General features: G+C 31.4%; 2 protein-coding genes across 20 annotated transcripts in view; one reads left to right on the top strand and one right to left on the bottom strand.

Moving 5' to 3' along the window:
* Positions 1–947: 947 nt before the first annotated feature.
* LOC129801205 (importin subunit alpha) lies at positions 948–10,878 on the top strand. The gene is made up of 4 exons (XM_055846034.1): positions 948–1,332; positions 1,400–2,104; positions 5,371–6,072; positions 10,568–10,878. Exons 1-4 carry the CDS (start codon positions 1,282–1,284, stop codon positions 10,664–10,666), a joined length of 1,557 nt encoding a protein of 518 aa, XP_055702009.1. The 5' UTR covers positions 948–1,281; the 3' UTR covers positions 10,667–10,878.
* An 8-nt stretch (positions 10,879–10,886) lies between these two features.
* The window catches only part of LOC129801201 (protein alan shepard), a 110,126-nt gene continuing 94,482 nt past the window's right edge, over positions 10,887–26,530 (bottom strand). For all 19 annotated transcript variants that reach the window (XM_055846010.1, XM_055846012.1, XM_055846008.1 and 16 more), the window contains one exon: positions 10,887–26,069. The gene's annotated coding sequence lies outside the window, so the exon portion shown is untranslated. The remainder of the gene's footprint in view (positions 26,070–26,530) is intronic.

Here is a 26,530-nt window from a genome sequence, read left to right as displayed (position 1 = left end):
CGAATTAGCTTCATAATTAAACGTGAAAATTGTCAACAAAATTTGTCGCCCGATTGAGAAAGAGCCGATTGAGCGAGTGTCTAGTGTACTTGACCTAGCATTAAAAGGAAATTTTTCTGCAAATTAATTTCACTTTGAATTTGAATTTGAATTTTATTCATGCCCAAAAATACAGAATACTTACATAGGACTTATTATTATAAATGTTGTCTTAATATAAATTGAGTTTGTATGGTTTGTATCTAGTTCGGAAAAAATTGCCTTTCTGATTTCTGCAATATTATTCGGAAAAGTTTCTCATATTCAATTTTTTTCTTCAAATACGAAACTTTTAATTTTCTTTGAGACTGTTTTTCCGCAGTTTTTTTCTCGATTTTATGCTAGGTGGAGGTGGGGCTACTTTGAGCTGTGGGGGGGCTAGATTTTTATACGACATTTCCGCCTATTTCTGGATGAAGCTTGTCTTTACAATTATTTTATTTAGATCGACAATTATTTTGTGTATCCAAATTACATCATGTTAAAACCTAGTTTCCATTAGAAATTATGCGAAAAAGTCATATAACCGTAGCCCTATAACTCAATAGCCCCACTTCTCCCTATTGTTGATTTTTCTCAGTGTTTTATAGCCTAGACACACTGATCATCCTGGACACACAAAGAAAGTATTTGAATTTTCAACGGTTTTTTATGGTTTTTATAGTACAGATCAAAAAAATATTTCATCTTTATCCACTTTGAAGGACTTAAAAATTACTGCTCGAACATAATCGAGACTGTGGTATATTTTGAGTATTTTAATTTAAGATTTTTTTTTGATTCGATTTTTTTTTTAATTTTCAGTCAATCCTCAAACCTCATCTTCGAAAAATCGATCAGTTTTCGAAAAATACGAATGGTCCGAAATCAGGCAACTCCAATTTCAATATGTTTATCTCATTCACACGATATATGTCTTTCTCACTCTGATGCTGCCTTGACAGTTGGTCTTTTCTTCGAATTCAAATTGAAGTATCTCGTTTATCGAGGCGGCTTTGAATCAGCTATTTGATCTCAATTTTTCCTGCAAAAATTGCTGTATTTGGCAATAAATTCTCTTCTATTCTATCCACTGTGCTAGGTTACATTAGAAATTAGTAGCAGTTTGTTGTTTTAGGAATATTTTTATTGTGTTCCGTGGGAAAAAGTGTTTTTGAGGTTAAACTCCTTGGAGCTTTTTGGTTTTTTCCGAGAATAAGACACCTTTTTTTGTTGAATTTCATCATCCTGGAGGGTGCAAAGATGCCTGAGAACGATAGAATAAATGCCTATAAGAACCATGCGAAGCATGAGGTGAGAAAATGGTGAGAAATTGTGGAATTTTGAGATTATAACGGAGTTTTCTTTTGTACCTTGCCAGACAATGAAGCTTCGGCGTCAGGAGGTAACTGTTGAGCTCCGGAAGAATAAGAAGGATGATCAGCTGATGAAGCGAAGGAATATCGAGCTGGATGAATCACTGTCGCCGCAGAAAGATGTTCCGGGAACTCAAGCTGATGAGAGTATCAGCCTTGATCAGATTGTCGCAGGACTTACAAATCCTGACGTCAAGGCTCGCTTTGATTCTGTCCAGGCGGCCAGGAAGATGCTGTCGCGTGAGAGAAATCCACCCATTGACATACTTATTGCCCATGGAATTGTGCCCAAATGCGTTCAGCTGCTGAGTGACTTCGAGCATCCGGAAATTCAATTCGAAGCTGCCTGGACACTCACAAATATCGCGTCAGGAACCACTGAGCAGACCAAAGCGGTCATTGAGGCTGATTCCATTCCACGTTTCGTGGCCCTGATGGGCTCCACTTCGGCCAATGTGGCTGAGCAGGCAGTTTGGGCACTCGGGAATATTGCTGGAGATGGAGCTGAGGCTAGGGACACGGTCCTCAATCACCACGTGGTGGCAGCTCTGATGCATCTCCTGACCACTGAACTCAGCCTATCTTGCCTCAGGAATGTTGTATGGCTCATTTCCAATCTCTGCCGCAACAAGCCTCCGGCTGTGGCCTTTGACCACGTGCGCAATCTCCTGCCGACCGTGGCTAGGCTTCTTCATCACGAAGATTCACAGGTTAGTCCCAAGTTTAATTTTTTTTTGCAGCAAAAATTACCTTTGCGGCATTTTTTTCTTTGTGAAAATTTTTAATGAAAAATATTAAAATTATTAATAAATTAAATAATTTAATTTAATTTAATTTAATTTAATTTAATTTAAAAAATTAATAAAAATAAAAAAAACATCAATTAATAAATAAATAAATAAAAAAAATAAATAAATAAAATAAAAAAAAATCTTTAAAGAATATTCATATTTTGTGAAAAGGGCAAATAGAACTTGAAATTAAAAAAAATAATAAGAAAAATAAAAAGTAAAATTTTAAATTATGAATTGACACAGAAACAGGGTAAATTAAGCTAATTCAAAACCTGCTCCAAATGGAAATTTTTCGCTACTCCAAATGGAAACGTCATTGTTTCCATGATAAATACAGTACTAAATTATTATATTTATATATTTTCTATACCACAGTTTCTTTATTTAGTTAATTTTGCTTCAAATAAAGTTTAGTTTCAAATATAATAATTTGTTAATTTCTCAGAAAAATTAAAGCAAAAAAATAATTTACTACAACTTTAGTTTTTATTGATTTTATTTCTTCGGAAGCGGGGAAAACTTAGAGAAATACCACGGAACGGGCAAGTTGGATATTTTTCCAAAGAACTCGTATAACGAATTTAAACATCAAAATGAAATTGAATTTTCTTAATTTATGATATTTATTCGAAATCTACCGAAAGACCAATAACGTATTTCAGTTTTATTTTAACCCCTCAAAATGTCCCCCTTAAATCCTCAATAAATCTCCCCCTCGCGTGCCCTAATCGCTGAAGACCTAAATTTTTTATACACGATAAAAACTTTTGGACACTGACCAAAATATTGGAACAAGTTTTCCTTGGAACAATTTTTTTTGGAATCAATTTGTACCTAGAGAAGATATTTGTTTGTTCCAAAGAGTTTTCTTTACAGTTTTGCTACGAAATGTAGTTAGAATTTTGTTAGAGTTTTCTTTTGGAACCATTTTGATACGATGGAATGTCTACATTTGAGTTGATTTCGTTTTATAGTTGAAAAGATGAAAGTTAGAATAGGATTTGTTGCACTCAGCTGTTTTGTTCCCACTGTCAGGAACAAATTGGTACATTTTCTTTATAACAATATTATTCCTACATCTGTAACATATTTGTTCCAAAAATTTTCGGTGTCCGTGGACGAGGTAATTTTTTGAACGAAATTGTTACTCAAATGGGGAATCTTTTTGTTCCCATTGTCGGGAACAAATTCGTGTAAGTGATTTCGCCTTACAGTTAAGGCTTATACTTCAGTCGAGATGGATTTTGGTGGCGAAAGTTCATAAGGAACATCAATTAAAAATCAACTTAAGTCGAAAGTATTCTAGGGCATAAATCTTTAAACTGTTTCGTCGGAAGTGGCATCTAATAAGCCAATTGGACAGTCATTAACATGACCTTTACTTTACCCTTCCTCTACTTCTTCACTAAGAGAAATCCGAAAAAGTTAAAATAACATTCCAGAAATGTTTATTTTACTTTGCAGTATTGATCCAAAATCGTTGTAAATATTATCCTTTTTAGGTGTATTAGGGGTTAAAGCTACCCATTTTCATGTTAATTTTACCCTTAAAGATGTGTAAAATTAACATTAAAAAATATTGATATATTTTTACACCTAAAAAGTGTTAAAGTTACGAGGAAAAAAGTTTATCGCACCCCCGTTTTTTTTTCTCAGTGTTCATATAAGAAACTAATTTGGATTTTTATGGCGTCTCTGGAAAGGTCTTGGAATCCCTGATATATCTGAAATGGCCGTGAATCGCTACTGAACTCATTAAGGACGAGTGGAATACCGGTGTCCCAAAAGCAGAAACATTTGTTTTGGTCAGCATTGGTTATTGTTTTTGTGACACCGGTGTCCCATTCATCCTTAAAGGGTTAAGAAAGGCTCAAAATCGTCTTGAGTCATGCATTTAATTCATGTTTGAGCTTTGTCTTCGGAATTCGCAAATGTGATCGCATTTCTGTATTCGTTGACTCCATACTCAATCTTCAACTGCCCGGTTTATTCATCTCCAGGATTATTTTGACGATAAAATCGATTTTCCTGTCTGATCTATACTCCTCGTCTGGCCTAAAGAGATCAAGATCATCTAATCTAAGAGAAGATTCAGAAAAAAAAACCTTAACTCCTCTGTGATTTCTCTTCCCATTGTGTTTCCTGCATCTCCGTCGCTGCTGATGAAGCAATCTTAAAGTCAGAACCGCAATAGGTCAATTCTTGAATTCAAAAGGTCTCAAGGTCAAAAATGCTGGGGCAAATAGTACCAGCCATGGGATATTATCACATTTTGATTCGCTATATTACGGGATTCCGCAAAATTTAAAAAACATACATAGGTTATATATTTTCATAGGAAATTTATTCCTCTACACTTTGGTAAAACACCGTTTTCTCTATCTAAGCGACAAAAGCGCTTTTCAAACTATTTTACAATTTTCGCCGTGAGACATCAGAAATTGCTTCAGTTTTTGTTACATTCTGCTCCAAGCCTTTTGTTACTTTTTACCCCATGTGGTCGTTTTTCATAAAAATAATTTCTGGAGAAAAGAATCTTTGTAATATTCTAAAATAGATAGTGGATTTGAACCCAGATTATTTAGGAAATATTCACCAGTGTATCAATTTTGGAAGATAAGTAGGTAAAAATTGATATCTTTTGCAAGAAAAATATTTCAAAAATCGAGCTAAAAATTTCGATATTTTTTTTTTATTTTCTAAATTCCTTGTTCGAATTCTAAGAGACTTACGACATTGAAGAAAGTCTATGGAAAAAATTTTTAGCCGCTATCTTTTTTTCTATCTTTGAAGATATTGAATTTTGAAATTTTCGATTTGTGTCTTTTTGTTCCTATCTCCCCTATCCAAAAAAACAAGATCTTACTCAGACGACAAGGCATGTATTCTAAAATACTCAAAACGGGAGTAGAATTCTTTCTTCTGATACTCGAAATTCAAAGGAATATTCTATTTCTCTAAATTGCAATCGCACATGTGTTGCTCGCAAGAATTATAGCCTTAAGGTGAAAAATTAGGTATACGAGGTCGTATACTCCGTTTAATTCCTTCGATCCATTATGTACATTAGAGCTCAAACGATTAGAGATAATGACTCGGAATCTTTAGTGACCCCTTCATAAGTGGAACCTAGATTTCCGTCCTAGAACAAAAATTAACAGTAGATTTTTTAACTGGTTCAGGTCCTTAGTGATACCTGCTGGGCACTGTCGTATATCACTGACGACGATAATGCCAAGATTCAGGCTGTTGTGGATGCCGGCTGCGTGCCACGTCTCTGTGAGCTTCTGGACGCCAAGGAACCAGCCATTATCACACCAGCGCTGCGCAGTATTGGCAACATTGTTACAGGAACTGATTCCCAGACAGACGCTGTCATCTCAGCTGGAGCCGTTGCTCGTCTGTCTAAGCTACTGCGCTATCCCAAGGCCAGTATTGTCAAGGAGGCTGCATGGACAGTGAGTAACATTACAGCAGGAAATCCTCGGCAGATTCAGCATATCATTGATGCTGGAATCATTGGAGATATGATTGAAGTCCTGGCCAGGGGAGATTTCAAGTCGCAGAAGGAAGCAGCTTGGGCAATTACGAATCTCACCACAGGTGCCTCGAATCAGCAAACTCTTCACGTTCTGCGTAACTATAACTTCCTCAAGCCCTTCTGCGATCTTATGGAGTCCAAGGACTCCAAGACGGTGAAGGTGGTGCTCCAGGGTGTCCTCAATTTGCTCATGGTGGCTGACAAAGTTGACGGACGTGAGGCTATGTGTATTCAAATTGAAGAAGTTGGTGGACTGGACAAACTTGAGGCTCTGCAAAATCATGAAAATACCGAAATCTACCAGAAAGCCCTTTCCATCTTGGATTCATACTTCGCTGATACGGTAAGTTTTTCAATTCATAACAAAGAAAACCCTTACTGTGTTATCACACTTGCACATTAAGATTTTAATATGATTCACATTAATTGTCGCTGGTGAGATTCCAAATGTGTAATTTGTGTGTTTGAATCATTTTATATTGAAAAATTTGATCTATTTGCTGATAAAAAGGTAGACTTGGCCCGCAAAATTTGATATAAATTGATTTATAGCATTAATGCGAAAAATTAATGCGATTTTCTCTTTAATTTTTTAATGTGAAAAATATTTATTGCTTTAGGTAAATTTAAACTTATTTTTGCAGGCCAAGTCCACTTCTTTATCAATAAATAGAAAAACCCCAAATATTAAGTGATTCAATGACACAAATAACATATTTGAACGCTCACAAGCGACAATTAATGTGAATCACATTAAAATTTTAATGTGCAAGTGTGATAACGCCGTTACGACTTGATCAAATTCTCCTTATCTTTAATGCCAAATCGTACAGAAATTCCATTACATTTCAATGATTCCATTCTTATGGCGTGGATCGGTCTGAAATTTTGGTATGTTATAGCTTGGTCTTGGAGGTTTCGATCAGTACAGTACCAAACTAAAGGTCCCCTGATCCCCGTAACCCGACCAATAAGGGTCCAAAAAACAATTCTTAAAATGGCCATAACTCCGGTTCTAATTGTCAGAATTTAAAAAGTGAGGGCGTCTTGGAAAGCTCTCGTTAAATGCCACTTCCCCTTCAAACTCATTTTTCTCAAAAACGGCATTGTGCAAGTTAATGAAATTTTTGTATGTTGTAGTCCAGTCTAGGACGTTTCCAAAATGGTGCAAATGTGCGCTGTGGTTAAAACAGAACCGGAGATATATGGGGTCAAAGTTCACGAAATTCAAAAAATCATATCTCCGGTTCTATTTGACCGATTTTGATGAGTGAGGGCTGAAATGAAGGATCTCACAAAATGCTAAGGTAGAATCACCACTTCTCGCCACCTATATTGAAATCGCTATTTTCCACGATTTATGAAATAAATGAGCCGCAAAGTTATTTGTATTTTTATTGCTGCTACGTATAGAATCGAAAAATATCAATTGTTCGTTTTGTATTTAAAATTTTGATCATTTTCTAGAGCAATATTTTAAGCAAGTGCATCGAATCCAATATTTCTTACCAAATATAACAAGTGCGATCAAATTTTCAACGAACAAAATTTACGTTTTTGGATAAATAATCTGTCTGGTGCGTATTTAATTACATTCTTAGAATACATAAAATTTGTATACAGTTTATTAAAATTTCATTTAATATTATTTTTATGTAAAAATGAGGCATGGCGGAAAGTGGTAATGTATCGAATTGTTTTTTCCACCTGTCGCCGCCATTGCTTTTTAATAGGCTACGCTAACTTCACGTCGTAGATTCTCAGTTGTAAAATCTGCTTTGTTTACTTTTTGCAATATTCTAATAATGTGATTTCTCAAATAAAACCGAAGACAAATTATTTAAAGTGAGTAATGATAAGGTGGTCATGAGGAACAAGAAATGCTGAATGTATTCCTTGCATAATATTGCCCAAAATAATCGAGTTTGAACGTTTTCAAGAGGGTGGCGAGAAGTGGCAAAAATTGACGACGAAGTGGTTATTTTTGCATTGTTAATAAAATTCAGTTTTTTAAGTAGTTCAGCATTAAATTGGAGTACTACTTTTTTGACGAATCTGGAGTTAATACATCTCAGTAACTTTGTGTCAAATTTGAGATTTCTTGGGGTCAAAAGTTATAATCAAATTAATTTCACATTTTTCTAAAAGTGGCGATAAGTGGTTACTTCACCCTACAACTTTCTAGAACATTTGAACTTCGTGGGACCAACACCAAGGACGCCACAGTCGAAAAACCAATTTCAATATCACATAACCTCAATTATCTCGATACGTGCTTAACCGATTTTAATGATTACTTCGACATAATAGTAGAGGACATTTGTGTCTACATTTCGTTCATACATCACTTTCCGTTCAGACTACGCTATCTCTCCGATTTTCCCGGTGAAATGTGAAAAAATTGATTTTTCCCACAATAACGCTTTGAAACCACTCAGATACCATTTTGACTGCTTCTACTCGACCAAGACACTTAAAATAGAGTTTTAAATGGAAAGTCTCACAAAATACAACAATTCTTTCATATAGTTGAAGTTCACCAAATGAACACTTGGGGCGCTCTGGTCGAAAAACGAGTTCAGAAACAAACAACCTCGATTATCTCGGCTTCTGATTAATCGAAGAGATCAAGTTCTACGGCAAAATTGTAGAGAACATTCTGGTCTACATTCACCCATATATTACTTTTGTGCCAGTTCATCCAAATCTTTGATATTTTGGTTTAAATACAAAAGTTGTATAATTTCACGAATTTGATTGAGTATAACTGAATGGCGTACCCCAACTTCAGCTCTAAATCGAATTTGCATGCATTCCGAGTTAGCTCATGTTAAGAATCTCACCTATATAAGCCGGTTAGGATTATCTGTTTCTTTTAGTATGTTGTAGCCGCAGATTATATCTGTCAAACAAAATAGGTAAATCTCTCGATAACCCCTGATCCGAGCTAAAAGAGAACAACGTTCGAAAATTGACCGGCCTATTCGGTTTTAATTAACATATTGACCTAAATTTTGGGAATCATCCATTGTATTAATCTCTATGAAACTAATTCCAAAATATGAACATTAGAAATCCGCAAACAACATAAAATCCACTTACCTTTTCATTTTAAAGCATTTTCCATTGTAGTTTACTAGGGCACAATCGCACTCAGGCTGATTCTCGAAAGTATTTAGCCTGCAAAATTTGGCAGTGAGGAAATTCATGCAAAGGACCTATAAAATTAATAATCCTAAGCAATCAATAACATCTTCCCGACGACTTCCGGATTTCCCTATTGTTGATTGCAGCATCACGTTGGTTTTTCCCACAATAATCCTAAAAGCCCTCATTTTATGACAGTTTGGAATAAATCTTTACTGCTAGACTGATCATTTCTTTACTAATTTTTGATTTTGAAATTTTTTTTGTGATTTATGAATCAATTTGATCTCTCATAGACCAGTTAGTACCGAAAATCATGCGAAAAACTCATTCCCATAAAGCACTATCTCATGAGTTCGTGAATTATGCAAAGCTGAAACACTTTGCCATCTCGTTTTCTTTTATTTTTAAAAGAAATTGAGGCTTATCATAATGTAATTTAGCTTCAAAATTGGTTTTTAAAAATAAATCAGCCCTCGTATGAAGTGTTGCTTTAATTGATTTCTTGGGTAGTCTTCCCTCAATGTGGAAGTCATCCCTCATTAGAAGGTCTGGATGTCTAGCAACAGGCTTATCGAGTATTTTCGTATGGCCTGCTGGGTGACAACCAACCTTCCAAGTTCCAGCTGAGCGTAACCTCAGAGCTGCCATGCTCCCTTCCGACTTTATGAAAATCGGTAGTGGAAGCAAGCTTAACATGACCTCCAGAGCAGCGGTTGGCGCTGTCCTTATGGTCCCTGTTATCGCAAGACAGGCCATTCTTTGAAGCCGCGTTAGTGCCCGGAAAGGTGGTGTAGGTCTCGCGGTCTGTCAGTTAACCCTGGTAAGACCTCACTAACCATTTTCACGAGAAAAACGAAACTGGAAGGTTTCAGACTACCCAAGCTATTTGGGCAGGAACTTGTCCTTCACAAGGAAGTTAAATACCTTGGTATTTTACTTGATCACAGACTATCCTGGAAGGGACATCTGGAAAACCGAATTAATGCGGCTACTAGATCCCTTTTCGGTTGTCGACGACTTTTCGGTAAGACTTGAGATCTTTCACCGAAAATCGTATTATGGATGTACAAAGCAATCGTTAGGTCAATAATTTCTTACGGAGCTGTAATATGGTGGCCGAGAGTCCAATTTAAAAATTCGACTGTCTGAAAATACACAAGACCATTTCTAATTTTTTACAGGTAGTTCCGCTTTGAAAGAGTTTTACGGGACCGAAAAAAAACGCGAATTAACTACAGTGACACAGTAAAAATGCATATCTGCAGGAGATATCTTTGGAATAAGTTATAGAAACGCCGTGATGTATGCAAAACATTTTCGACCTAATTTTAGCGCCAAAGGTTTTCAAACTTATTTCAAATTTACGTGTGGAAAAAATTTGCATACATTTAGGGGAAATATAAAAATTATTTTATAAATGAGCTCCCAATTGTAGGCAATTCATATCAAATTCTTTCAGTCCGTTTTCTCTCAAGCCGGAACTCTCTGTATTTTTCGTCCTAAGTCTTCATTTTCGAAAATAATGCATGCGTGAAACTACCCCAATTCAAAGGTGCCCCACTGCCCTCTGCTGCGATTAACTGCATTTCAAGCGAGTGAGAAATGTTTTTGCGCACATAGAGTCCCAAAAAGATGTGAAAGATTTAAAAACAAATTATCTGATGTCTTCTCTTTTGTCCCTTGTGCAGGAAGGTGAGGCTGCTGACCTGAAACCCGCTGAACAAAATGGAGCATTCAAGTTTGATGCTGAGACACCAAATACTCAGCCTGGTGGATTCAACTTTTAGATATTTAGGCAGATTGACGCTGAACTTGCCGACATGAACTTATTGAACTTTTTTTAAAGCATCTATCCCAGTTACTTTTGAACTCTTCCTCCGCCGTTTTTTTTTCTGCTGAAATCTCCAATTAATTCCATAAATTAGCATGTAAGATTCCCTCTGTTTTTTTGAATTCCTTATTTTTTTTGGTGAATAAAAGAAAAATTTCATGAAGAAAATGTTGTTGTTTTTCCTTCAATTACTTTATTTCTCTTTCTCTCAGTTTTTCTTCTTTAGAATGACTAAAATTCAATTTAAATTTTAAACCTAACTAATTACATAGCTAATTTAAAAAGTTGTTCTTGCTCATCTCTTCAATCTTTTGAGAGACTTCATCGTCTCCATCTACTTCTTGTTTTTTACAAGTGTGTGTAGTTTTTTTTTGTGTGTATCGACGCTTTCACTTGTTGTTTTTTTTTAAAGAACACTATTCAAAGAAATCTTGCAACATTTCTCTCATTCTTTTAATTCTTTTAAAATCTAATGCTAAAAATCTCTTAACTTCTGAGCTTTTTTTCTTCTTCTCTCTTCACTTATGATAGAAAAAATAATTTAACACTACTGTGAATTTTTATTTTTTTTTCATTGGATTTTATTTTTTCTTGCATTGAAAGAAAATTTTCCCCTCTTTCCACACGAACTTCTTTTTTTTAAGCTACTCCTCTTGTGGATGAGAAGAGGGTGAAAAAAGATCTTTTAACATTTTTTTCTGGTGTGTGTCAGCAATAAAAATTCTAGTAGTGTATTCTGTGTTTTATCTAATTTTTCTCATTCTTTTTTTCCTTTCTTTTTTTTTGTTGTTTTAATGGTAATTTAATAGTAATAAAATCTACATTTCTACTTCAACTAATGTCTAGATTTTATAAAACTACAGCATGTTTTTTTTTATTCCTTTTATCAACTAATTTCTACGCACTATCAATTTCTTCATTTCAATTTCTATATTTTTTTTTTAGTCACTGGAATCAGTGATTTTTATCGGTTTTCTTCTCTCTTCTTCATTTTTTTTCATCCTTAAAATTTACGTGTTTCATCATCTTTTCTCTTTCATTTCTTACGACTAGGCGGTAGTTTTTTTTTTACTTAACTCTCAAGAGAAGGAAAAAAACGGAAATTCTTTGACAAAAAAAAAACTTGAAAGATTTTTAATTCCTTAAAAACTATTTTTTTTTCTCCTAAAATTTAATACTATGGGCCTCTAACACCATTTTTTTTACAGAACCAGAAAGATTGTTTTTCATTAAATTTAATTTCTCTCTATATTTTGTAAAGTTTTCTTTTGCAATTGGAGTTTTTATGTTATCTTTCTGTTTTGTAAAGGAAGAAATCAATGGGTAAACACAAGGTGGAAGCCCGCGCACATTCTTCACAATGGAAGTTTCAAACTCTTAAGGTTAGTGATTTGTTTTTTTTTCATTTTTTTTTATCTTATTCATGTTACATTTTGAAAAGAATTAATCATAAATTCATCAAAAAATAACACTTATGCTCAACGCACAATAACTTTTGTTTGTAAATACGTTTTCAAAATTTCCTATGAGAGAAAACGAGATAACTAGATCTCTGTTTCATTCACTCTCATTGAAATGATAAAAACGTGTTTACAAAACAAAAGTTATTGTGCGTTGGACATTATTGAGACATTTTCATAAAAAAAAAACAAGAGGTTATGCTGTCAAATAACATTTTATTAAAAGCGTCATAACCAAAAAAGACATTTTTAACATAACCTAAAATTCCAAAATGTTCAAATTCCTCTTTTTATTCAATATACCGTAGATCCGGGTGACTGTCATCGATAAGTAACTTTGACACCCTTCTCTTCTTAAGCTTTTCTTTAATTCTAATGTTCAAGAACGGTTCTCACCGGTCAGACATGGTAGATCGGATCGGTAAAGGCCATCCTTAAGTTCTAGAAGTAAAAAAAAGCTTACGAACAGGAGGCGGTCACAGTCCACTGCACTTTCGGTAAATATAAGATATTATCCACAGAAAGCAGCGAGGAAGAATGGTTTTTATTTCGTCATTGAATTTTAAACTTGATTCTGTTGACATAACCTCAAAAAGCATTTTGAATTCAAGCATTGTATCGTTCGAGTTTGAGGAACTTGACTGTAGATTGAATTAAATTAAAACGTATTGGGCTCTACATATTGGAAGCAATATTCGGCAAAAATTTCCCTTTTTAAATTTGAGAAATTTTCTTTAATTTTTTTTTTACAAAAAATCCTCCCAGTGCAGTGTACAAAAGACCTAAGGGGCCTTAAGGTTTGATTACTTTTCTTCTCGAATAAACAAGATTAAAAAGATCTGGGGTGATATGATAACTTATTTTCGATACTATCGACTATCGATTCTGCAAAAATCAAATGATGGCTCCACTTCCTGTAGATAATATCGCTCCTTGGAAATTACAAGGGGCCAACCAATTTTCGGCCATTTTTTAGGAGACAGCATGAAAGATTCAACTTTGTGTAAATAAGTATCTTAATTTAATGACTGAACAAAGACAATTTATTTCTTTTCTATTTGTATGAGCACACTAATATAAACATCAAACTTTCATATTTTTACCTTTCAAAATATGTTTTTCTTATGAGTTAGCTCCTTGTCGTTCTAAATGATGCGCAAATTTTCAAGAAATTAGAATGACACGGGATCAACTTGCTTTAGTTAGTCCCCTGTGTCATAAAAATTTGAATCAGGGAGGTGACATTAGCTCTGAAAAATGCGACCAGTTTTAGTGTAAATTTTTTCCTGTTTTCGTACACATTTCATGAGATATCTCCGAAACTACGTAGGTCGCCAATTTGGGGTTTTCGGTTGCCCATTCCATATTAAATTGGCTTTTATTTTGTAATTGTATTTTTTGCTAATTCATTCCACAATGACAGAAAACACCGAATAAACTCCAAAGTTTTTTCGGCACGCTAGAAACATATGGGAAAAATAGGAAACGTCATGCCCCTGATTTGAACGATGAATATATTTTGTGCCCCTTTACTTCAAACAAAATTATGCAAGTTATCAAAAAGATTAAAATTTTGAAAAGCTTTTCTAATAACGAAATTTAATTACTTATATCATCTGAAAATTTATTAAATTGTCTTTCTAAGTGTATTAGAATCTCAAAATCGCAAAAAAAGTAAGTTGACCCCTTGTAATTTCCAAGGAGCGATATATATGTTTATCAACGATCTCTTTCTTTTAAGAATGTCACAATGAGTAGCCCAATAATGCGTAAAAGGTCAATATGCACTTAACCTAACAGATATAGATTTATCGACACTATCGATTCAATAGTGTCGAAAAGTTATTATTCCACCCCTGTTATTTGTACGATGTCTAATTTGGAATATCCATCTTTGATATCTCATTATTAAATTAGTTCTTATTGGCCAACGTTTCGAATCTGTTATTTGTTTCTCAAATAAGAAAAAAGTATTTCTTGAAGGTTAATGTGAAAAATTTTAGGTTATTATCCAGTCTAACCTCAAACATTCAAGCTGCTTACTTTTATATAGCAAAATCGTTAAATGTACCGTTTTGAGGATGAATTATCCACAAATAACTTTATTAATGTTGTCTCCAAACCTACTTATATCAAATTCTATCCTCAATGAATTAAAAAATTCGGCCCATATTTAATGGTCTTTAAGTTCTTGTTAAATTAAGAAACAAACGTTTTATAAATTTTAGAATTTATAACACAAAGAGGGCTCGGTATATTGTACTTAAAAATTTAGTATTGTAACAAGACATTAGTCTTCTAGGTAAGGTAATAAATAACCCTAAATTCTCTTTGCTAACCTCAAAACCATTTTACTAAATGAGAAAATTAGTACAAAATGTGAAAAGAACAGTTAATATTTTGAGATTTTTTTAAATTTCGGTTTTTTGCTAGGTTATGTTATGCATAACCTAACATTTTTTTTAATTTTTCATCCAAATAGATTATCTAGGTCTTACGATTTTGTACCTTTTGAGAAATTATTTTGCGGACACACCTTATAATTTGTTTATATTTTTTAAAGTTTCGTCCTATCAATTTTTTTTTAAGATTATGGTCTGGTCAGTATTGTCGACTTCTCAACTAAATAAGAAAACTCAAAATCATTATGATTTTTCAAATGAATTTTTGTTTTGAAACGATTTAAAAATCTACATATTTGTCTCAGAATCAATCACCTATAAAAAAAATTAATGGTTAGAGACCTCGGGAAAGACCTAGGACAAGGTGGCTGAATCAAATTCAGAATCTTGCCAAAGGACGTCTTGGGATCAACCCCGAACTCAACAATTAAATTCAAGATTTTCAAGAAAAAAAAGCATGAGAAAAGTATGAAAAATTGTAAATTGTCAAACTTATGACAAACATTTACAATCTTGTTTGTCGAAAGTTTGCTTATTTATAAAAAAAGGAACAAATTCTTAAAAAAAAAAATTATTTTCTTTTGATTTTTTTTCAATTACGGTTATGTTATTTCAGAAAAATTTACATTGAACTTAGACCGTTGTCAATTTCTAAACTTTTTTGTGTGAAAAATATTTTAATAGACAAGAGATTGTATTGTAAATGTTGAGGTTAGGATATGCGACATAACCTAGATGCAATGCAACATAACCTAGAAATATTTTAATTGCAGAAATATTGCTCACAATTTTGTATATATATTTTTTTTTAAATTCAATTCAAAATTTCCTTTGTGAATATTTAAGGTAACCCTAAATTCAGCCCCCAATAAAATGTCATTTTGCAACATAACCTCTTATTTACTTTAGAAATTTCTCTCTGTGATCTTTTTTTTTACGGAAAACACATCAAGAAAAAAATAGGTTAAATGGTAGATTTCAATGTTCAATCTATTCACTGATAGAGTTTGAGCGTTTCATCGGAAGCGTGTCTCAGTTTTTTCTCATTTTCTCTTTTTTTTTAAAATTCCTTTTTACAAATAAATTACTTATTTTCTTTCTTATCGACTCACAGAAGAAATGAAAGAAGACATCTTATAAATATTTTATCGCAAAAAAAAAGAAAAGACTTCTTATTACCCCTAAGATTTCATTTAATCCTAAAACTAGTTTCTTTCCTTCATTCTTCATTTTTTTTTTTAAATTACCTAAAGATTTCCTCTTCCTTCTTCCATTCTTCCACTTAAAAGTCTAATCATCTACGATTTTTTTCCATCATTTTCCTTTTTGCTCTTATCTTTTAAAAACTATATTTTCATCTTTAGCGTGTTTTTTCTAATCATTCTTTTTTCTTTTACTATTCCTTAATCTTAAAATGTAAATTTCTCACCATCTTTTTTTTTGAGGAATTTTTTTTCTTGTGGATTTTTCTCTTCATTGAGTTTTCTTTTGCTTGAAATAAACAAAAAAAAAACTCAATAAATTTCTTATTTTTTAAATTTAACAGTATTTTCTTTTTAAATAATTCACTTTTCATCTGCTAGTTTTCTATAGTTTCTTTTTAAATTTTGCAGATGACCCTAATTTCTTAAATATCTAGATTTTTTTCTCTTAAAAGAAATAAGAAGATTCTTCTTCAGAAAAAAAAACTACGTTGCGCACCACAAAATTTCTTTTTGGAAAAAAAAAACTCAAACAAAAATCCACTTACTTTTTTTTTCTTTAAATACTTTCCCCGCTTTTTTATCAGCAATAAAATTACTTATTCTACTTTTTTCACTTACAGTGCATTTTTCATCATTTCTTTTTTATTTATACTAAAATTTATTTTCACTACGAAAGAGGTTCTTTCTTCGATCTCTCATCTCTTTTTTTTTTTAATTCTTCCTCTTCTCATTTTTTTTTCAAGATAATTGTCTCCTGTCATTTTCATCATCTTACTTTATTTTTTAAATATATTTTTCTTAATTCTTGTTGTTATCAGTCGGGATTGTTTTTTTTTTTACAAATAAACGTACTTTACCGTCTCTACTTCAGTTTAGTTTGTCTTGTATATTCACCTTTCTTCTCACTTTTTTTTCCTTGCTTCTCCACTTTCATTTAATATATTTTTAATACAAATAATGTTTCTTTTTTCTAATGTTTCCTCCTCTCACTGTTTCTTTTTTTATTTGTTTTATTTCATGTAATAATTCATTTTGAGAGTTGCGCACAATCCTTCAGTTTGTTTTTTTTTAATTATTTATTTTTGAGAATATTTTTTTTAATCTTTTGTTAAAAAGTGCAACTTTGGAACATTTTTTTCATAAAATTGAAAAAAATATCAATCCTTCTCTTCTCTTTCATTCTATATTTGTTTTTAAGTTTTTAGTCTTTATTTAATAGCATTCTCTTTTTTCTCATTCTTCCCTTTTTTTATTTAATGCTTCTTTTTTTTCTTTTGTAATATGTAAAATATTCTCAATATTTTCATACTATGTAGTTTTTTTCCTTTTAAATATAATTATCTCAAAATTTGTTGACACCTTAAACACTTGTCAATATTCTGCCAAAAGTAGAATCTACAGAAGTTTGTAAAAATTACAAAGGAGAATTTTTTAAAAGGACATTTCAACTAAAGATGATCACAATCACGACCGATATTCAAGATTCTAAACTGAGAGGGAAAATTCTTCATTGGGAAATCTAACGGCTCTGGAACACCTTTTAAATCAATCTAATTTCAAATACGAAATCACGGAGTAGAGTGAAAAACGTTTAAGAAAGAAATGTGAATTTCGATTTCATGAAATTTTCCTGGCCCAAAAGGTGTGCTAGAGCGATAATTTTAAATAATCAGTAATGGCTCTGGCATTCCTTTTAGATCAGGAAAACTTCATGAAATCTAAATTCACATCCCTTTCTTTATCAAAGGTTCTGCATATGTCTATTCCACTCTTTCGCAGTCTTCTTATTCTTCTTTAAAACGTCATACCAAATTAAATTTAGTTCAATCGAATGTTGAGTACAAAAGAGTGGGATAGACGAATTTTGTTTTCATGAAATTTTCCCAATATAAAAGGTGTACCAGTGCCATAATGGCTCCGGCACACCTTTTAGATCAGGATATTTTCATAAAGTCAAAATTCGCATCCAATTTTTGTTCACACGTTTTGTAAATGTTTATGGCTACGGCACACCTTTTAGATCAGGAAAAATTTATGCAGTCGAAATTCGAATCTCTTTCTTGCTCACATTCTCTCACATCACTCCAAATTCAATTTAGCTCAATCGAATTTAAAATGCGAAAGAATGAGATGGACATATGCAAAGTTCGTGAGAAAGAAAGGGATTCAAATTATGACTTCATGAAATTTTCCTGATCTAAAAGGTGTGGCGGAGCCATTATCTCATTCTTGTGCATACCAAATTCGATTGAGCTGAATTGAATTTGTTTTGATGTTTAAAATAAGGAGTGTATGAAAGAATGAGATAGATGTATGCTAAGTGCCTAAAAACACAGATTCGAATTTCGTCTTCATGAAATTTTCGTGATCTAAAAGTTGTGTTGGAGCAATAAGAAAGGAATTATTATTGCTCTGGTACACTTAAGTACCCTGGTTCCTTTTAGATCACGAAAATTTTATGAAGTCCAAATTGGAATCTCTCTTTCATTCTCATGCATTTTGCACATGTCTATTTCATTCTTTCATACTCTTCTTCTTCTTTTAAACATCACAACAAATTGAATTTAGCTCAATCGAATTTGGAATGCGAAAGAATGAGATAGACATATGAAAAACGTGTTAGAAGTTATGTAAATTTTGATTTGAAGTCTGCCGGACCCATTAGAAATTAAAAAAGTCAGAGTCAACAAATTTTCAATTGAATTTACAAATTTCTGCAGAAAAATTACCTTTTGGAGCAGAATTTAGCCTTCATTGCGATGTGAAATGTTCATTTCTAATATTTTTCTTCTGTAGGGTAAGTGTGCCAAATTTCGGCATAGTTGCATGCAAGCGCCAGTCTCAAGTTTGAAATATAATATCTTTAATAGAAATTAATTTTTTTTCATTCCTTCTAGTTAAGGATTGTTGCTTAGAACCTTGTAGACAGTTTATCGTCTTTATTTACTCCAAAATCATTCTTAAATCATTCTTAAAATGTAGACATAACTTTGGTGTCCTATTTCGACCACCTTCATTCTCATAGTTTCTTGCCCTTCGGGAATTCTTCAAATGTCTTTTTCACGTCTTCTCGTTTGTCGAAGCTACATTTTTTGTTATTCTTTTGCATTGTATAATCTCTGGAGTATGTAAAAACTAAAAATTCATGAAAATTCGAGGAACAAAAAAGGTGGCCGGAATTGCAAGTTGGCCGGAATTTGGCACACTTACCCTAACTGTTCTTTGTGGCATTTACTGGCTATTTCGTCCATTCAATATTACAGGGGCATAACTCTATCCGGAAGTTCATTGTGGATGACACAGCTTTACTATCATTTTCCTTATTTTTATCGCTTTTTCTTTACAGAAAAAAAGAGGTAGAGGAATTTTAAAATTGATCAACTTACAATAAATTTCTCTAGAGAAGTTATACCCCTGTAACGTCAAATGGCCGATATAACTAACCGTAATCTATCAAATCAATGATCCAAATAAACCCCATTTCAAAATTTTCTCTAACGATTTTAACCATTTTTTCAGTTGATTTTCTTTCTTCTAATTTCTTGTAAAAACAGTCGTATAAAAAATTTCTTCATTCTTAATCATTCAAAAATAAACAAACCAAAAATTTCGATTTTTCTTATCTGTATAAACTGTCCGATTGCATTGTCTACACTGTTTTTGGCACCTTTGCATTTGATGGCAAAAATAAACTGTGTGGAAAAAAGGTGCCAAATATATCAAGAAAATATTGTAGTTTCCCGCAAGACAAAATTATTTTTCTTTTCAAATTTATTTTCTCCTCAATGAAGGTTTGAAACCGCAGTTTTTTTTAACTTTACATCGCTCTACAGTGCTTTTAATTCTTATGTTTTCAACTTTTTCCCCCATTATGGTAAAGTTCTTTTGTAAATAATTTAACCCTTCCGTCACTTAAGGTTTAGTATTTGCTAGATAGAATTTCCCATCTTTATACTGAATGTTAACAAAAGAAAGAAATGCGAAAAATAGCCAAGTTGTGCAATTTTTCTCTATTTTTTTTTTCTTTTAACCATTTATACCTTCAGTGATTCTTCTTTCTGTGTATGTTTTTTTTCATTATTTTTCAGTTGAAGTGTCGGAATTGAGTTTATTTTTGATAAAATTTCCCTCCTAAAAAATAATTATTTTTTTTTACCATCTTTACCGTATTTTTTTTGTCTTATATCTTTTCAATTGTGAAAAGGCACAATTCTACAAAAATGTGTTGTATATATTTTGAGTCTAAAATTAAGAATATTCTACATATGTTAAAATTTATCTTTTCTTTTTATTATTTTGTGAGGAAAAAAGTAAAATTCATTTCAAAAGAGTCTCAATAAATTTGTTCAAATTTTATGTTTTTTAAAAAAAAATCTTTTGGATGGACAAAAAAGTGTCTCTCTAGAAAAAATGTGCATTGAAAGTCACATGATAAAAATGGAATGTTCATTTAGAAAAAAAAGACAGAAATCAATTGGTGGAATTTTGTAAAATGAATCATTGAACTGCGACGTTAACAAACTTTATTTTTCGAATTTCAAATTTTTAGAATAATTTCGTGAGAATATTTCGTGTTCTAAAACGGTGAAAGAAAAAAATAAAGTAAAACCTTAAAGTATTCTACAAACATATTGACATAAAGTCCCCATAACATTGTGAAATATTTTCATCAAAATAAAGTTAATATAGAATAATCAGAAAAATAAAATCCATATTATTCAGGATATTTAAAGGAGTGTTGTTTGGAACCTTATCGATAGTTTATTGTCTAAACTCATTCTTAATATATTTTAAAATAAATAAAAATGTAGACATTGTTCTGGGTAATATTTCGGACACTTTAATTCTCATTGTTCCTTGTCCTTCTGGAATTCTTTCAAAATCTTTTTCACATAATTTCATTCGTTTGTATTTTTTCTTTTGCTTTGCATAATCTCTACAGTATGCAAAAATTAAAAATTCATGGAAAATTGACGAATAAAAGAGGTGGTCGATATTGTAAGCTGGCCGAAATTTCGTACAGTTATACTAAATCAGAAACGAAGACCCATTTAATCAAATATATTCTGATTTGAAATCATTATTTAAAAATTAAAATCCATCATTGAGCTTTACCTCTGCTAATCCTCAACGAGAAAAATGTTATATTGGAAATATTTTACAAAAATCTGTACGTAGACAGGGGGCATCTTTGAATTGGATCAGTTTTGAAATTAGGTTTTCTCTAGGGGAATGTTGGCATGGTTCGCACAGTGTGAACCTTCAAACGATGCGAATTTTCTTTGTTTGCAAAGAGGTAGTTCGTCATTTCTCATCTCAACTCATAAGATTAATAATTATCTATCTTATGGCTATGAAATTAAGAACTAGCTCTTTGCACACAAAGAGAAAATTAGCGTTGTTTGAAGGTTCACTATGTGCGGACCATGCCTACATTTCCCTATTATTTTTAAATGAAATTGGACCTTATTATGATAATAATTTAGCTCAGAAACCCACCTTCGAAGATAAGTTACATAATTGTGGAGCTCAGAACAAAAATGGCACATATCCTAAACATAGGATATGTGCCATTTTCGCTCTGACCTCCACAATTATAACGTTCAATTATAATTAAAAATAGGAGAAAAAAGTCCAATTTCCAAGAAAATAATTTAAAATTAAAAAAAATTTTGTACCTAAGATGTTTTACGTTAGGGACTTTTACACAAAATCCTTTTGTCATACGGGTACTTAATTATCTTTTCCTTCTAGAAAAGTTCTCCAAGTCTATTAATTTAGAATTTAATAATTTTCTTGTACAATTTGTCTGATTTTCAATTTTAGCCGAGACACACATGAGGGGATTATGGCAAATCGTAGAAAGATTTCACCTCTGAAATAAAATCACTGTGAGATACTTGAGACTCATCGAATCTTAGCAGAGTGGGCCATATTTCGAAATGATTTCGTTTAAAGACTCTTTAACATTGATTTATTAACCTGTATCGATCCTTAGTCAGGAAACCTTTAACTTTCAAAATTTTCCCGTCATTTCTAAGATCAGTCTTTAACTTTGGATCTTTAAATCGATCTCCGATTGCTGATTGATAATCTGAAGTTCTTCAATTTCAAATTGCCTATTTTTCTAATCGTAGAGATGAAACGTAATAAACTTTGAATTAACGAGTCATTCAAAAGTTCGTAAGTTTAGTACGATTTTTTTTTATTTTCACTCTTTTTACGGTTTGGCTGTCGGACTTAATCAGGCCTATATACAATAAACTCTCTCAAGTTCGGGCATTTGGGACCGAAATGTCACTCGAATTGGAGAGAAATTCGGGCAACAAACTTTTTGAATTGCAACGATTTTTTGTTCATCTGCATACACATAATGAGTTTACATACTCATATTTATGGTAAAATTCATGAAAACTCCTTAATATTGCAAAAACACATCAGAACTAAGATAAACCATGGCAAATTTGAGTATATTTGCTTCATTTGATAATCATAATCAAACTTGAAAAATGTTAACAAACTTTTTTTTGAATTTAACTACCGTCCGAATTAAAAGTAGCCCGATTTTAAAAGAGCCGAATTTTAAGAGCCGAATTTTAAGAGCCGATTTAAAAAAGCCGAAAATCTTACGAGCTCCATCTTTTGACTTGTACTTTTAGTCTGACTGCTAGCTCTATGCTTCAGGACAAATAGTAATATTTCAGTATTTTCGGTACATCAAGTACAATTTCGGTTTTTGTGACAGGGAATTGAAAATCTCAAGGGGTAAATAAAAAGGCCGCTGATCTGTCTATATTTTTTTCCAAAAATGCTTCCGATCTGTCAATCTCGTGTCAATTTGCCGATATCATGCCGATCTGCCGATTTCTTAGCAAAGTAGTGCCGATCTGCCGATTTTGAGATTCAGATCGGCACATTATTTGCCGATCACCGCTCACGGTTCAATCTTAGAGCTACTTGATCGCCATTTAGGTTCATTTTACCTCTATTTTTTTAAAGTTTCTTTAGGTGTCAAAATTGTCATATAACCCTGTCACATAACGACACAAGTTCAATGTTAATGTGTTCTCCCCTTTTTTTAACCGCAGTCTTTAGGAAAATGATTATTTTACAAAATTCCACTTATCGTTTCCATTATAATAAATTAGTTGATGGTTTTTTCTAGGTATCCAATTATGAAAATAGGTTGGAAGATATGTTTTTTTCATTCACGTCTTTCATTCATTGTCAAATTTTGTGCTATATTTTTTTTTTAAATATAAATATTGAATAATTAACATAATATTTTTGCTATGAATAAAAAAAAGTGAAATATCTTACTATAAAAATACGGAATGTCTCATGGAGAAATTATTCTTTCACAGCTCTTGTTTTTTTTGCATCTAGGAACTCTTAAAAAAATATAGTCCAATAGGAGCTAATTTTTCAATACAGTTCCTGAGAGGGATTTAGAGATATTTCTCTTTTGCATGAGATATTCAGTAATTTTTTTTTCTTTCAATGGAGAAGACAAAAGAAAAATTCAAAGAAGTGATAAAAAAATCATTTCTCCAACATATTGTCATAATTTTTGGTTTTGAAAAAAATTAAGCACGCTCCACATTCTAAAAAATAAGTTACAGAAAGTGGTTTTCTTTATATATATTTTTTTCCTATTGATACTCTTCATTCTTTTTTTTGTCTATTTTTTTGGTGAAAAATGGGAAATTTAGAGAACTCTCATGTTATGGGTTCTTTTTTTTTCATGTACGCATATATGAATTGTCGTTTTTCTTCTTTTACAAAATATTCGTTATTTTTTTTTTGTTTGTTTTTGTCTTACTTAGGCACAGTGGCCTTCAAAAGTTGATTAAAAATTTGCTTTTTTACCTACATAATTTTTTTTTCCTTGGAAGATTCCTTTCTTAGTTTTTTTTGTTTTGTATTTTAGCTAATGGATTTTTTTCTTTTTTAAAATTTTTCTTGTGAAATTGAGGGAGACTATATATCGAACGGTTTTATTTCTGAGTTAACCTTTTAGTTTTTTTTCTTTTTCAATCTTTCATTTTTTTTATCTGATCTCAGAATCTTTCTAGTATAATATATGTTTTTTTTAAATATTTCTTTTTTTCTCATCGAGAAAATATCAAATAAAAATTTTCGCTTCTGTTTTCTATCATTTACGAAAAGCTCCTCTTCAATGCGTTGTCAAAAAAGGTTTTATTTTGCCTACAATGTGTTAATTTTTTTTTTATTTTCAACCTTAAAAAAAATCATAAATATTTCTTGGGGTGCCCTATAGATTGTTTTTCTTCTATCCTGCACATTCTCATTCTTTTTTTAATCCTTTCAGTTATTGTGAAATTCAAGACTAGATTAATTATCATTCTTTTGCATTTTTCTCTCTCAGATTTTTCTATTTTTTGTATCTTTTTGTTTTATTCATGAAATTATTTTTATTTTCACGTCAAATCTGATATCATTGATTTTAATGTTCTTTTATGATAAACGCTTGGCGCACATAGCATTTTAATTAGTCCTCAAAAAAGAGTTAAAAATATTTCTTTTTTTCCAAAAAAAATTGAGCAATGACCAATAAATTTGACAAGTTTGAATATAAACTTTTCCCCTAATAAATAATGCAATTTGAAAAATAAAAAAAGGAGATTGTGAGGGTAAAAAATAAATATATCTGCAGTAATTTAAATATTTAAATAACATAAAAAAAATCACAAATTCTTTTACAAAAAAAATTGGAAAATAAAAAAAACAATCATAAACAACAACACATAAAAATATATTCAATAAAAAAACACATCGAGACTTTATGGCACCCTTAAAAGCCTACAATAAATCATATTGTTATTTATGTTTTAAATTATTTTTAAATTGCATTCGAAAGTTTTTCAACAACAAAAAAATGTGTTTTCGCATTTAGGAAAGTGAAAAGTTATGACTTCAATTGATCACTGCTCAATTTTTCTTTTAATAAAGTCAATTCCTTGTCTTTCCCAAAAATTTCTTCAATTTCTTTCTCTTCATTCATTCTTGTCCGATTTTATTCTTTCACCCTAAAACATCTTTTTTTTTTTAATTCTTCTTCTACTATTTAAGGAAAATAATTTATTATCCTACTCAAAAAAAAAGCTGTGGTAACACGTGAAAAGCGAGAGATAACCTCAAATCTTTATTATCTGCAATTTCAAAAAAAAAAAAAAAAACTTTTTTAGGTTCCTCTTTGCAAAAAAGTCTTTAAAAATTTGTAGTAAATTTTTCATGTTGTTATTTTTTTTTTGTGTAAAATTGCACGTATCCCAATTGTTTTTCCCCCTTCAAACAATCCCACAAAATACGGAAAAAATATTTCTATAAATATTTTTCTTCTTTTTCAGTGCTGAAAAATTTTGCTTCCTTTGATAAATTATAAAACTATTTACAGCAAATAAAAATTTTGACCCATTCAATTTCCCAAAAACATTTTAAGACAAAAAGTTCTTTGAGAGAATATTTTCCACAGTAGCGCCATAAATTTATCATTAAAATTCAAATCCTATTTAATTAAAAAAAAAAATTAAAAAGTCTATTGAATAAATTAACTAGATTTAATCTAATCACACGAAGCATTCTTGTATTTCGATAAAATTGTGCTTTTTCTATTGAATTTTATTCTTTTTTCCCCTCTTCCTCTCAAACAATCTTCTTTAAAACTTTGGTTCCAACAATTTTTGAATTTGCAAAAAATTCTATAATTTACTTTTATATTTCCTAATATCCAAATACAGATACAATTAAAATAAAAATCAATAGAAAACATCACAAATTCATCTGAAATACATCCTTCAGACACAAAACACTTCTTCGACTTTACAAAACTATAAAAAAAAAATTTTAAAAAAATCTAAAGAAAAGACCAATGAAAAATGAGACAAGTTACAAACTGCATCATCAGAATGTTTCTCCTTCATTTTCTTTTTATCTTCTATTTTTTTCCTTTCTTTGAAAATCTAATCAAGATCATCATGTTTTAGGGATATAATCTTTATTTTTTCTTCTTTACCATATTTCAAATATGGTCTCATTCTCATCTGTGCAATTTTTTTTATCATCTCTATTCTTCCTTTTATCTTTCCTTTTCATCAATAATTACAAATTCCACATTTCAATGATCTTACACACAACATATCATCAGTTTTTTTTTCTTTTTTGCAAACTGTGATCCTAAAATAAGGAAATTGTCGTGCCCAAAAATTATCATCAAATTATATAATCATCTCAAATGGATGAATTAAATTTGAGGTATTCGAATGCAAAAGCTGAAATACAAGGAAAATTCTGTTTAGTCACGAAAAAAAGTAAAAAATAGAGAGTTGAAAATTCAAAGAAATTTAATTGATGGTGAATATCGATGATTGAATTGATGCATAAATGATACTTTGGTATATACTTTGTAATTCAATTACGAGGAGTGTTCAAACAGCGCTGTATTGTTGACTAGAAGAAATAACTTTCATATTTTGATCAGTAATGTTTCACCACGTGATTTCTCTGTTTTTTAAATAGTCGCCTTTTATTTATCAATTTTTATGATTTTGGTAATTATAGAATTTATTATAGTTTTTTAGGCAAAGTAATTATTACCAATTACCCAAATGTTTAACTATTTAATATTTTTGGATTTTTTTTACAACATTGAAATGTCAAGGCAAGATGTATCTCATTCCGCCGTTTGACATAAAACTCACCCGAAATTCACTTTAAGTCCCGCCCCTTTTCT

This window comes from Phlebotomus papatasi, chromosome 2 (genome assembly GCF_024763615.1).
Source record: "Phlebotomus papatasi isolate M1 chromosome 2, Ppap_2.1, whole genome shotgun sequence".
Classification (NCBI taxonomy): domain Eukaryota; kingdom Metazoa; phylum Arthropoda; class Insecta; order Diptera; family Psychodidae; genus Phlebotomus; species Phlebotomus papatasi.
Note: the sequence above shows the minus strand (reverse complement) of the source record. Positions and strands in the feature narration are given on the sequence as shown.